This window comes from Lipotes vexillifer, unplaced genomic scaffold, assembly GCF_000442215.2.
Source record: "Lipotes vexillifer unplaced genomic scaffold, Lipotes_vexillifer_v1.1 scaffold205, whole genome shotgun sequence".
In the NCBI taxonomy this organism is placed as follows: Eukaryota; Metazoa; Chordata; class Mammalia; order Artiodactyla; family Lipotidae; genus Lipotes; species Lipotes vexillifer.
In genome coordinates, this window is record NW_006781396.1 from 271800 (window position 1) to 285534 (window position 13735).

The window sequence follows — 13735 nt, forward strand, 5'->3', positions numbered from 1 at the left end:
AATGCCCTGTATGGTTAGGCCTCTTTTTACCTTTGTGCCTTCTCAACAGTTATTTTATCAGCTCCTTGAAGGTGGAGACCATTTTCCTTATATGTTTTTACTCCCCAGACGTCTCTGGTTGCTTGGTACATACTCAATACATGCATGTTGATTGACTGACTTTGCTTTCCTTTTATTTCTCAGTGATCTACTTAAACTCTATAGTCTTAAAATTTTATACTGCTTACAGGAGCTTGTCCATTAGGGAGAGATTTCTTGGCTGTAGAGGCATCCCATGAACCAAGAGACCATTCACATTTGGCTGATGACCACTTGCTGCTTGACAGAGACTCATCTACATATCAAAAGAAGGTGTTACTCATTATTGGTTGGTGAAGATATCAGCTTGGTTTCCCAACTTTGCCAGAAGTTAGTATTTCCAAATTAGGTCATTTTTACATTTTTCTCCTGTGCCTTAACTTTTGTAAATCTTGGCCAGTACCCCAGCTGGAGCCCCAAGTCCAGTGTCAAGATGACAGGATCAGAGTGCTTTCCTCTCCATTTCTAAATGGGGAAGCCTGGTCAACTTAGATGAAAGCAATTAATAGCCACTCTCATAGGGGAGAGAGGACCTTTATTATCATTATTATTTACATTATACTAGAAAAAATATGGAACAAAAATGGGGAGAATAAGGGTAAACTCTATCTCTTTTACCATCACATAATCCTATGGTCTGCACAAACTAATGCTTTCTCCTTCACTACACCTGGAGCAGTCAGCTCTCAATAATAACTTAAATTCTGAAGACTTTATTAGAAGGAGTTAATTGTATTCTAATGTTAGCAGGATTTAATCTTACCTGGACTGCCACTGCCACCTTAGTGTCCTGTTTATTTTCTCTCTCAGGTAGTCAGTTAAGTGCCCTTTCTGGCCAGCTTCTTCTCTGTCACAGTATGCATTTTCCGCCTACTTTGTCTTAAGAATGTTTGGATTATTGCTTCTCCTTCCTTTGGTCATTAACAACCAGAACCGTGTACATTAACTTTTCAGGGCTTAGGCTACCTAGGTCTTAACCAGGCCAGTTCAACATGTAGAAGTATTTTATTACCATCATAGGAATATTAGATTATTACCTGGGTCATCCTCCAATGTGATAAGGTATGGGCCTTACTGAGTTTATTTTTATTTACTTTTTTTTAATTGAAGTAGAGTTGATGTACATATTATATAAGTTACAGATGTGTACAGTATAGTGATTCACAAGCTGAGTTTACTTTTAAATAACCCTTTTTAAAATATAGCTGCACAATATCTGGCTAGTACACCAACAAAGCAAATACTAGATGTGGTACTAAACCCAGGCTCGATGAGCATGGGCCAAGGATGAGAATCCTTTTTCTTTTTATCCCTCCCCTGCTCCCACACTTTTTTGCTACAAGTAACACTGGGAAGCTATCATGTAGGAACTGGGATTACATAAATCATTACACATGGATGAGACCAGGCTTATCAACCTTCTGCAAGAAATGGCCATTTTTATATGCTTGTCTACAGACTTATTTGAAACCATTTTCTCCTCCCTTTGATTTGCCTTTTACATCTGGTTATGATTAGTAAACATCCAAAAAGCAAAAATGTCAACAGATTCAAATATTAAAAATAAAACAAAAACCAGGTAGTCTGAGATAAGAGAAGAAAGAGGGAAGAAGTCAAAAAGAAATTCAAAGGACAGAATGTTAAGGCCATAGAAGATCTGATATTGGTCCCTCTTTTCATCATATTTTTCATTTTTCCCAAAGCAGACTTAAGCTGACCATATAGTTGAGTCTAGATTGCACAGCTTATAGATGCCTTTTCAAAAGAGCTGATTGAGAATTACTTATCAACTCTAATTAGCTATTAATTTTTTTAACAGGTTAAATTTTTTAAAATTGTGGTAGAATATACATAGCATAATATTACTGTGTTAACCATTTTCACATGTACAATTCATTGACATGAGTGCATTCGCTGCTATTAATTTTTTAAACTGAAATTAAACGTATCTTTGCAAAGAGTCACTGGATTACTGTGATAAACACATAACTTTACTGAAAAAGAGTCATAGTGATACAATTAAGGCAAATAACTGAGCAAACTTAGTCTACAAGAACAGTCCTAGGTTCTCCAATACATTCCCCTGTGTGACTTACCGGATTTGAGGTGATGGACAGCACCTTAGACTGTGGCACTCGAGGTAAGACCAAAGGTTGTGGTGCATTCAGCACACAGGGGCTTTCTGAAGCTGGTCTGGTGATTGCAACATTACTGTCATCATCTGAGCAAAGGAACAGAATCTATTATCCATGAATATCTTCAGACCCACAACAACAGTACTGTGAAAAAAAATCTCCCCTGAGAATTCATAATCTCAAGCTAGGCTTCACAGCTTTGCAGCCCAATTTCATACCACCTGCCAGTTCAAAAAAAACCCTTTAAACCATGAATTTATTTTAAAGTGTTTCCCAGGCTGGTGATTCCTATTTGTACCTGGCAGAAGGAAAAGCAAAGATTACTAGAGCAAAGCTGTCTAATAGAACATTTGGAGATTGAAGGAAATGTTCTACATATGCACTGTCCAGTATAGTGACCTCTAGCCACATGTGGCTATAGAGCATTTAAAATCTGGCTAGTGTGGGATCTAATCAAACTTACAAGCTTTTGCACAGCAAAGGAAACCATAAACAAAACGAAAAGACAACCTACAGAATGGGAGAAAATATTTGCAAATGATGCAACCAACAAGGGCTTAATTTCCAAATACAAACAGCTTATACAACTCAACAACAAAAACAACCCTATCCAAAAATGGGCAGAAGACCTAAACAGACATTTACCGAAGAAGACATAAAGATGGCCAATAGGCACGTGAAAAGATGCTCAACAGTGCTAATTATTAGAGAAATGCAAATCAAAACTACAATGAGGTACCACCTCACACCAGTCAGAATGGCCATCATTAAAAAGTCTACAGGGGGCTTCGCTGGTGGTGCAGTGGGTAAGAATCTGCCTGCCAATGCAGGGGACATGGGTTTGAGCGCTGTTCTGGGAAGATACCACATGTGGAGCAACTAAGCCCATGCACCACAACTACTGAGCCTGTGCTCTAGAGCCCGTGCACCTCAACTACTGAGCCCACATGCCACAACTACTGAAGCCCACGCACCTAGAGCCTGTGCTCTGCAACAAGAGAAGCCACTGCAATGAGAAGCCCACGCACCACAATGAAGAGTAGCCCCCGCTTGCCACAAGTAGAGAAAGCCCGCGTGCAGCAACAAAGACCCAATGCAGCCAAAAATAAATAAAATAAAATAAATAAATGTATTTTTTAAAAAAAGACTACAAATAACAAATGCTGGAGAGGATGTGGAGAAAAGAGAACCCTTCTACACTGTTGGGAATGTAAGTTGGTGTGGCCACTGGAAAACAGTATGAAGGTTCCTCAGAAAACTAAAAATAGAATTACCATATGATCCAGCAGTCCCACTCCTGGGCATATATCTGGACAAAACTATAATTCAAAAAGATGCCCCTATGTTCATAGCGGCACCATTCACAATAGCCAAGACACGGAAACAACTGAAATGTCCATTAACAGATGAGTGGATAAAGAAAATGTGGTATATATTATATATACAATGGAATACTAATCCTCTGTAAAAAAGAATGAAATAATGCCATCTGCAGCAACACGGGTGCAACTAGAGATTATCATACTAAGTGAAGTAAGTCAGAAAGAGAAAGACAAATACCATATGATATCACTTATTCGTGGAATCTAAAAATGTGACACAAATGAACCTATCTGTGAAACAGAATCATGGACATAGAGAACAGACTGGTGGTTGCCGGGGGGAGGGGGCTGGGGGAGGGATGGAGTGAGAGGTTGGGGTGAGCAGATGTAAGCTTTTATATATAGAATGGATAAACAACAAGGTCCTACTGTATAGCACAGAGAACTATATTCAATATCCTATGATAAATCACAATGGAAAAGAATATTTAAAAAAGAATGTACATATGTATATAACTGAATCACTGCTGTACAGCAGAAATTAACACAACATTGTAACACAAATCAACTATACTTAAGTAAAAAAAAAAAATTTGGCTGGTGTGATTGAGAACAATTTAAATTTTACCTAATTGTAATTAATTAAAATTTAAATAGCCACACACAACTAGTGAAACCTCATGCCCATTACCACTGCCAGTTTTTGTAAATAAAGCTGTAAGGGTAGTTTGCTTATTCTTGTTACTGTATAGTACTCCATCATATGAATATATCACGTTCTGCTGTTGAGGGATGTTTGGGTAGTTTCCAGTTTATGTTTTCCAGTATATAGTGCTGTCATGGATATTCTTATATATGTCCTTGGGGAAGTTGTATACTGAGTATATAGTAGTATACGCAGCCACATCCACTCATATACATATTGTTTATGGCTGCTTTCAAGGGCAAAGTTGAGTAGTTGCAACAGGGACTGGATGGCTGGCAAAGACTAAAACATTTACCATCTGGCTCTTTATACACAAAGTTCGCTGATCCCTATTTTAGGTCAGTCAACCCACTAAACCAGTCAGAGACCCTCCAGCTCCATTATAAGATCATTGTCTTTTTTTCAAACTTTAAGTTTCAAAATCACAATAGTTATACAATGAAATAACCTAAATTTATGGATGCATGGAAAAATAAACTAAAAGGATATTAATTCATAGCCTAACATTGGTAAATTGTGAAAGGTAAAATGAAAGTTTTCTCTGAAAACTTTCAGTGCTTGATACTGAAAACTGAAGTAATTCCTTTATTACCAGGATTTATTATTATTGGGGTTTGGATATGTCTCTGGACTTTATCATCTGTCCTGTATCTCCCAAAACGTAACCTCACATAATATAAAGCAGTTTGTTTTGAAAAGGGTCTTAGACCTACTCTTCTCCAATACCAGCTTTAAAAGGGAACTTAAACATGCAAACAACAGAGTGGCTTTTAAAAAAAAAAACTCACATGGACAGTATCAACTGTGGCAAACATGTGGAGCAACTGGAATGCTCATACAATACTGGAGAAAGTGTAAATAGATGCATCAACTTTGGAAAAAAAGTTGGCAGTATCCACTGAAGTGGGAATAGCATATCCTATGACCTAGCAGTGCCACTGTTATGTACCCACTACATATGTTCACCAAAACACATATACAAGAATCTTTATAACAGCACTATATGCCGGCAGACATAAACTGGAAACTACCTAAATGTCCATCAACAGTAGAATGTGATATATTCATACAATAAAATACTATATAACAATGAAAATGAACTACTGTTACACTCAAAACAGTTGAATCTAACAAACAATGTTGAGTTTAAGAAACCAAATGCAGAAGGGCACATACTATATGAATCCATTCTTAAAAGTTTTAAAACAGGCAAAACTAATCTGTGGTGCTATAACTCAGGATAGGTTTACTTTTGCGGGGTAGGAGTTTAGTAACATGAAAGGGGCTTCTGAAGTGTTGGTCTCCGGACGCGCAGGCTCAGCGGCCATGGCTCACGGGCCCGGCCGCTCCGCGGCATGTGGGATCTTCCCGGACCGGGGCACGAACCCGCGTCCCCTGCATCAGGAGGCGGACTCTCAACCACTGTGCCACCAGGGAAGCCCTTGATTAATTTTTAAAAACTGAGTCGACTTGTATGACCAATGCTCATATCAAGAACAGAACATTAGGGCTTCCCTAGTGGCGCAGTGGTTGAGAGTCCGCCTGCTGATGCAGGGGACGCAGGTTCGTGCCTCGGTCCGGGAAGATCCCACATGCCGCGGAGCGGCTGTGCCCGTGAGCCATGGCCGCTGAGCCTGCGCGTCCGGAGCCTGTGCTCCTCAACGGGAGAGGCCACAACAGTGAGAGGCCTGCGTACCGCAAAAAAAAAAAAAAAATCAAGTTTGATGTAAATTTATTTTGCAATTTTCTATATAGATATGCTTTATATTTTTAAAATATATTTTTAAAATTTATTTTGGCAACACCAGGTCTTAGTTGTGGCACATGGGATCTTAGTTGCAACATGCAGACTTCTTGGTTGTGGCATGTGGACTCTTAGTAGCGGCATGTATGCGGGTTCTAGTTCCCTGACCAGGTATCGAACCTGGGCCCCCTGCATTGGGAGCATGGAATCTTACCCTCTGGACCACTAGGGAAGTCTCTCCCCTAGATGCACTTTAATAGAAGTGTTTTTTTTAATGTATTTCCTGGACTTGTGCTTCCAGCCAAGATGGAGCAACAGGGACTGGCTTTACCCTCCTGTGTAAAACAACCAATAAATCCGTGAAACAATGGCTTTTAAGACACTGGGCATCAGGTAATGAAAGACAGTGAACCATGAGATAGTAAACAAATGATGCTAGCTCTGCAACTGCCTTGAAAGAGTTTCCAAGACATGACACAAAGAGGGAGAACAAAGGCAGATCCTGGTGGACTCCCTGATTTGAAAGTCCAGAGACCAAGACTGCTAGGACAGAGTATCAGAGAAGAAAAATGCACAGAAAGGGAACCCAAGATATCTGTAGAGTGTGGGGTGTCCTTTGAGTACTCAAACGAGTACTGATCACTGCATGTATGAGAAAAAACCACCTGAGGCTAGGAAAGAGAACCAACTGAAAGAATTAGAGGAAATAGTGCCTGCTGCTCACATGGGACCAGGAACAGTGCCTGGTTCTTCCAGCCATACTAGAAAAACTCATAATTAATGGGGCATTGGGCAGAGTACTTAGGACAATCTTGCCTCAGTATCTGGGGGATAATTAGTTGGACTGAATGACCTGTCTATAACAAATCATAAAAGCAAGACCAGAAGAGATCAAATTTTTTTCCAAGTAACTTAAGTGCATCCCAGGAAAAACCAAAGAAGATACATACAAATGAAAAAAAAAAAAAACTCCCAATAAGATAAAATTCACCATGTCTGTCACCCAAAGAATACCATGCAGGAAAATACAACTCACAATGAGAAGAATATCAATCATTGAAACCAACCCAGAATTCACACACATGTTTGAGCTATACCACTTTTTCAAAAAGAGACATGGAAGATATAAAATTCACCCAAATCATACTTCACAGAAAACAATGAGTAGAAAAATACACTGGATGAGCTTAACAGCAGATTCACCATTGCAAAAGAAAATATTAATGAACTTGGAGGCACAATAGGAAACATCCAAATTGAAATACACAGAGAATAAAATTCTTTAATTAAAGCATCACATTTGAGGATCAGTAAGCAAATGGACTAATATATATGAGTAACTGGTGTCCTAAGGGATGGCGGGCGGCGGAAAAATTATCTGAAGAAATAATGGCTGAAAACTTTCCAAACAATGAAGACAATAAACCCACAGATCCAAGGAGCTCAAAAAACTCCATGCAGAAGTAACATGAAGAAAATTACATCAAGGCACATCATAATGAAATTGCTCAAAACCAGTGAAAATGAGAAAAATCTTAAAAGCAGCCAAAGAAAAAATACATAAACACAGGAACAAAGAAAAGGATGACATCAGATTTCTTGTGCAAGTGAGAAGACGGTGGACAACATCTTTAAAGTATGAAGAAGGAAATCCAAAAGAGGGGATATATGTATATGTATAGCTGATTCACTTTGCTGTATGTACAGCAGAAACTAACACAATATTGTAAAGCAACTATACTCCAATAAAATAGGTAACCAACAAGGACCTACTGTATAGCACAGGGAACTCTGCTCAATACTCTAATAACCTAAATGGGAAAAGAATTTGAAAAAAAGGAAATACATGTATATGTATAACTGAATCACTTTGCTGTACACCTGAAACTAACACAACATTGTTAACCAACTATACTCCAATATAAGATAAAATTTTTTAAATAAATAAATAAATGAGATACACTGAATGTTAAAAAAAAAAAAGTACCAAGAGGAAAAGTGTCCACCTAAAATTCAATATACCACACAACTATCTTGCAGAAATGAAAGAAAAATAAGGAAATTTTCACATATCCAAAAAAAAGCATTTCTCACCAACAGACTCACATACAAGAAATTTTAGAGGACATCCCTCAGGTTGCAAGAATTAAAAAAAAAATTTTAATGAGATAAAATTTGCATAACATGAGTCACCATTTTAAACCATTTTACAGTATACAATTAAGTGGTTTTTAGTATAGTCATGATTTTCTGCAACCACCACCACTATCTAATTTCAGAAAATTTCCATCACTCCAAAAAGAAACCCCACACCTCCCAATGCACCTCTTCCTCCATCCCCTGGCAATCATTAAACTACTTTCTCTATGGACCTGCCTGTTCTGGAAATTTCACCTTAATTGAATCATATAATATGTGGCCCTTTATGTATGTCTTTTTTTGTTTAACATAATATTTTCAAGGCTCACCCATGTTTTAAGATGCATCATTACTTAATTCCTTTTTATAAAAAAATAATTAATTTATTTATTTTTGGCTGCATTGGGTCTTCGTTGCTGTGCGCGGCCTTTCTCTAGTTGTGGTGAGCAGGGGCTACTCTTCGTTGTGGTGCGCAGGCTTCTCATTGTGGTGGCTTCTCGTTGCAGAGCACGGGCTCTAGGCACATGGGCTTCAGTAGTTGTGGCATGTGGGCTTCAGTAGCTGTGGCTCAAGGGCTCTAGAGTGCAGGCTCAGTAGTTGTGGTGCATGGGCTTAGTTGCTCCGTGGCATGAGGGATCTTCCCAGAACAGGGATCGAACCCATGTCCCCTGCATTGGCAGGCAGATTCTTAACCACTGTGCCACCAGGGAAGTCCCTTAATTCCTTTTAATGTATGAATAATACTCCATTGCATGATGTATTAGTTACTCAAGCTGCCATAAAATATGACACACTGGATGGCTTAAACAACAGAAATTTATTTTCTCACCGTTCTGGAGGCTAGAAGTCCATGATCAAGGTGCTGTCAGGGTTGGTTTATAGTGTGATCTCTTTTCCTGGCTCCTATGCAGCTGCATTTTCCCTCTGTCCTTGCCTGACTTCTTCTCTTTACACACACAGAAATAGAGAGCTGTGATGTCTCTTCCTCTTCTTACAAGGATACCAACCCTATAGAATTAGGGTCCCACCCTTCTGACTCATTTAACCTTAATTACCTCCCTAAAGGCCCTATCTCCAAACCTAGTCACATTGGGGGTTAGGGCTTCCACATATGCATTTTGAGGGGGACACAATTCAGTCCATAACACATGGATATACCAAATTTTGTTTATCCATTCATCAGTTGATGGATGTTTATGTTGGTTCCACTTTTTAAAAAAATAAATTTATTTACTTTTTATTTTTGGCTGCGTTGGGTCTTCATTGTTGTGCGTGGGCTTTCTCTAGTTGTGGCGAGCAGGGCTACTCTTCGTTGCAGTGCGCAGGCTTCTCATTGCGATGGCTTCTCTTGTTGTGGAGCACAGGCTGTAGGTACATGGGCTTCAGTAGTTGTGGCATGCGGGCTCAGTAGTTGTGGCTTGCAGGCTCTAAGGCTCAGGCTCAGTAGTTGTGGTGCCTGGGCTTAGTTGCTCTGCAGCACATGGGATCTTCCCAGACCAGGGCTCAAACCCATGTCCCCTGCATTGGCAGGCGGATTCTTAACCACTGCGCCACCAGGGAAGTCCTGGTTCCACTTTTTGACTATTATGACTAATGCTGCTATGAACATTCATGCCAGGGTTTTGTGTGGATATATTTCATTTCTCTTGATTATATACCTTTGAGTGGAATTGCTAGGTCATATGGTAATTTTATGTTTAACTTTTTGAGGAACTGCCAAACTGTTTCCACAGTGGCTGCACCACTTTACATTCCCACCAGCAATTTATGTGGGTTCCAGTTTCACAACCTCATGAACACTTGTTATTGTTCTTTTTTTTTTTTTTTTTAAATACAGCCATCCTAGTGGGTTTGAAGTGGTGTCTCGTGGTTTTGGTTTTGATTTGATTTCCCTAATGAATAATGATGTTGAACATCTTTTCATGTGCTTATTGGCTATTTGTATATCTTCTTTGGAGAAATGTCTGTTTGAGTTATCTGCCCATTTTTAAAAAATAAATTTATTTATTTATTTTTGGCTGCGTTGGATCTTTGTTGCTGCGCACAGGCTTTCTCTAGTTGCGACAAGCAGGGGCTACTCTTTGTTGCGGTGTGTGGGCTTCTCATTGTGGTGGCTTCTCTTGTTGCAGAGCACTGGCTCTAGGCATGCGGGCTTCAGTAGCTGTGGCTCGCGGGCTCTAGAGCGCAGGCTGTTGTGGCACATGGGCTTAGTTGCTCTGCGGCGTCTGGGATCTTCCTGGACTGGGGCTTGAACCCGTGTCTCCTGCTTTGGTAGGTGGATCCTTAACTGTGCCACCAGGGAAGCCCTATTTGCCCATTTTTAAATTGGGTTGTTTTTTCTTTTGTTTTTGAGTTGTAGATCTTTATAGACTGTGAGTACTAGATTCTTATCAGGTGTATGATTTACGTACATTTCCTCCCATTCTGTAGGCTATCTTTTCAGTTTCTTGATAATGTCCTTTGATACACCCTAAAGTTTTTTATTTTGATGAAGTCCAGTTTATTTATTTTTTCTTTTGTTGTTTGTGGTCTTGCTGTCATATCTCAGAATCCACTGCCAAATCCAAGCTCATGAAGATTTACTCCAATGTTTTCTTCTAAGTTTTATAGTTTTAGCTCTTAAATGTGTACCTTCAATCCACTTCAAGTCGATATTTTGTATATGGTGTGAAGTAAGGGTCTAACTTCATTCTTTACCATGTGGCTATCCAGTTGTGCCAGCACAATTTCTTTTTTTTTCTCTATCTGAATTTTTTTTGATTGACAGTTGATTGACAATATTCTGTAAGTTTCAGGTATACAACATAGTGATTCACAATTTTAAAAGGTTATACCCCATTTATAGTTATTATAAAATATTGGCTATATTCCCTGCCAGTACCATTTCTTAAAGAGACTATTCTTCCCCCATTGAATGGTCTTGGCACCCTTGTTGAAAATCAGTTGGCCATAGATGTGTGGATTTATTTCTGGACTTTTGATTCTATTCCATTGATCAGTATGTGTTCTTATGCCAGTATCACACTGTTTTGATTACTGTAGCTTTGTATTATGTTTTAAAACCAAGAAGTATGAATCCTCCAAATTTGTTCTTTTTCAATATTGTTTTGGATATTCAGGATACCTTGCATTTCTGTATGAATTTCAGGATCATTTCTACAAAAAAGGCAGTTAGAATTATGATAAGGTTGTACTCAACCTGTAGATGTATTTAGGGAGTATTGCCATATTAACAATATTTAGTCTTCCAATCCATAAACAGAGGGTGTCTTTCTATTTCTTTAGGACTTCTCTATTTTCTTTCAATAATATTTTGTAGTATTCAGTGTACAAGTCTTACACTTCCTTGGTTCAGTTTACTCCTAAGTATTTTATTCTTTTTGATGCTATTATAAATGAGTTGTTTCCTTAATTTCATTTATGATTGTTCATGGGTAGAAGCTAGAAGAACTTTGAGAAGCATGATAGAGAAGACATAAATTACCTTGAACAGACTTAGGAGGAATCTGGATTTGGAGGAAGCTGTAGGGGAGGGCTCAGAAGGAAATGAGGAACATGTTATTAGAAACTGGAAGCAGGGAGATGCTTGTTATTTTGTGGCAGAGAGCTTAGTGAAATGGTCTCCTGTGGTCACGTGGAAAGCAGAACTTTTAAGTGATCATCTTGGTTGTATAGCTAAGGAGATTTCCAGTCAAAGTGTTGAAGGTGAGGCCTGATATTTTTCTTGCTGCTTATAATCAAACACGAGATGAGAGAGATAAATTGAGGGAAAAACTATTAAACATAAAGAAACCAGGACTTGATGATTTTGAAAATTCTCAATCTCTCTAGATGGCAAAAGATTCTACATAAAGGAAGGCTATCAGACCCCCAAAATTCTACTGGCAGGAAGCAGCCTAATAAAATTACTTATCTACAAACATGTGCTATGTTTCATGAAAAAGGAAGGATGACTCAGAGGTCAAAACCAAGAGCTCAGAAGGTAGAGCAGAAAGCTGAGAGGATTATTTCCAGGCCTTAAAACTTAATGAAGGAACTCCCAGTATTTTCACAGCTGGATTTCAGAATTGCTGTGGACCCTTTTTTACTCTTCCCTCCCCAACCCCAGCCTTTTAACTGGAGTGTCTATAATGGTTATCCTTTTCCTGGCCCACTATTGTATGTTGGGTGTGTTGGGGTCAAATAACTTGTCCCTAGGAGTAGAATGGCTGGATTATATAGTTAGATGTTTATATACCTGTGTATATAAGCTTTAGTTTCATAGGTTTATAGATGGAAAGGAATTGTGCCTCAGTAATTTCACTTCCTGTATTACATCCAGGAACTTCATTCATACCAGGACCTGATTCAAAGTCTTTGGAGCTGATGCTGTAATAGATGATTCTCTTGGAAACCTTTGAAGGGAGTTGAATGTACTTTGCCTGTGGGAGCACATGAATCACTAAGGGCCAGTGGGAAGACTAGTGGACAAATTCCAAGGTGCACCCCCCACCCCCCGCCATGATTCTCAGCTCTTGATGTTCACACCTTCGTGTAAACCCGTCCCTTTGAGCATGGGCAGGACCTGTGACTTGCTTCAGATCATAAGATGATGGTAAAAGTGATGGGATGTCACCCCCATGATTATGTTATATAAGTTTCTGTCTTGCTAGCAGATTAGCACTCAGTCTTTCTTGCTGGCTTTGGAGAAATAAGCTGCCATGACTGCTACAGCTACAAGAAACTGGATGCTTCCAAAAACACACAAAAGGGGAAGTGGATCCTTTCCTAGTTGAGCCTCTACATGAGAACCCAGCTTTAGCCAACACCTTGATTGCAGCCTTGTGTGATCTTAAGTAAACGACTAGCTGGCTGTTCCTGGACTTCTGACCCACAAATCTGTGAGATATAAATGTGTGTTGTTTGAAGCTGCTAAGTTTGTGATAATTTTTGTGCAACATAGAAAATCAATACAGACAATTCTTAAGAAGTTAAATATACATTTAACCATATAATTCAACAATTTCACTTGAAGAAATCTACCCAAGAGAAAAGGAAATATATGTCAAAATTCTTGTACACTAGTGTTTGTAACAGCATTAATAGTCCAAAAATGAAAACAATCCAAATGTCCATCAACAGATAAATGGGTAAACAAGTTGTGGAACAATGGACTACAACTCAACAATAAAAGGAATAAATTATTGACACACACAGTGACATGGATGACTGTCAAAATGATCACACTGAGGGAAAGAAGCCGACAAAATAAGAGTAAATACTACATGATACCATTTAAGCAGATAAGTTGTCATTTGGGGATGGTGGGTCAGGCAGGGGCAGGAGGGAGGGATTACAAGGTTATTAACTTTGAGGGTAATGGATATGTTCACTATATTTATTGTCTCATGGTTTCATGGCTGTATACATAGGTCAACTTATCAGATAATACACTTGAAATATGACTGGTTTATTGTATATCAATTCTTCAATAAAGCAGTTTTTTAAATGTATTTGCACATGTTTTTTCTCACATGTTTTTTCATGTTTTTGAATAATTATATTCAAAGAGAAAGCACAATCTCTATCTAGTCATCATAGAGTAGGCCTTGTTACTCATCCACTCATCCCC

General features: G+C 38.8%; 1 protein-coding gene across 1 annotated transcript in view; it reads right to left on the reverse strand.

Moving 5' to 3' along the window:
- FAM149B1 (family with sequence similarity 149 member B1) overlaps nucleotides 1–13735 on the reverse strand; it is a 61367-nt gene that overhangs the window by 7506 nt on the left and 40126 nt on the right. Inside the window, exons 8-9 of the mRNA XM_007454662.1 lie at nucleotides 2175–2299; nucleotides 228–334 (exon numbers count right to left, since the gene is read on the reverse strand). Coding sequence (XP_007454724.1) covers nucleotides 228–334; nucleotides 2175–2299 — 232 coding nt within the window. The remainder of the gene's footprint in view (nucleotides 1–227; nucleotides 335–2174; nucleotides 2300–13735) is intronic.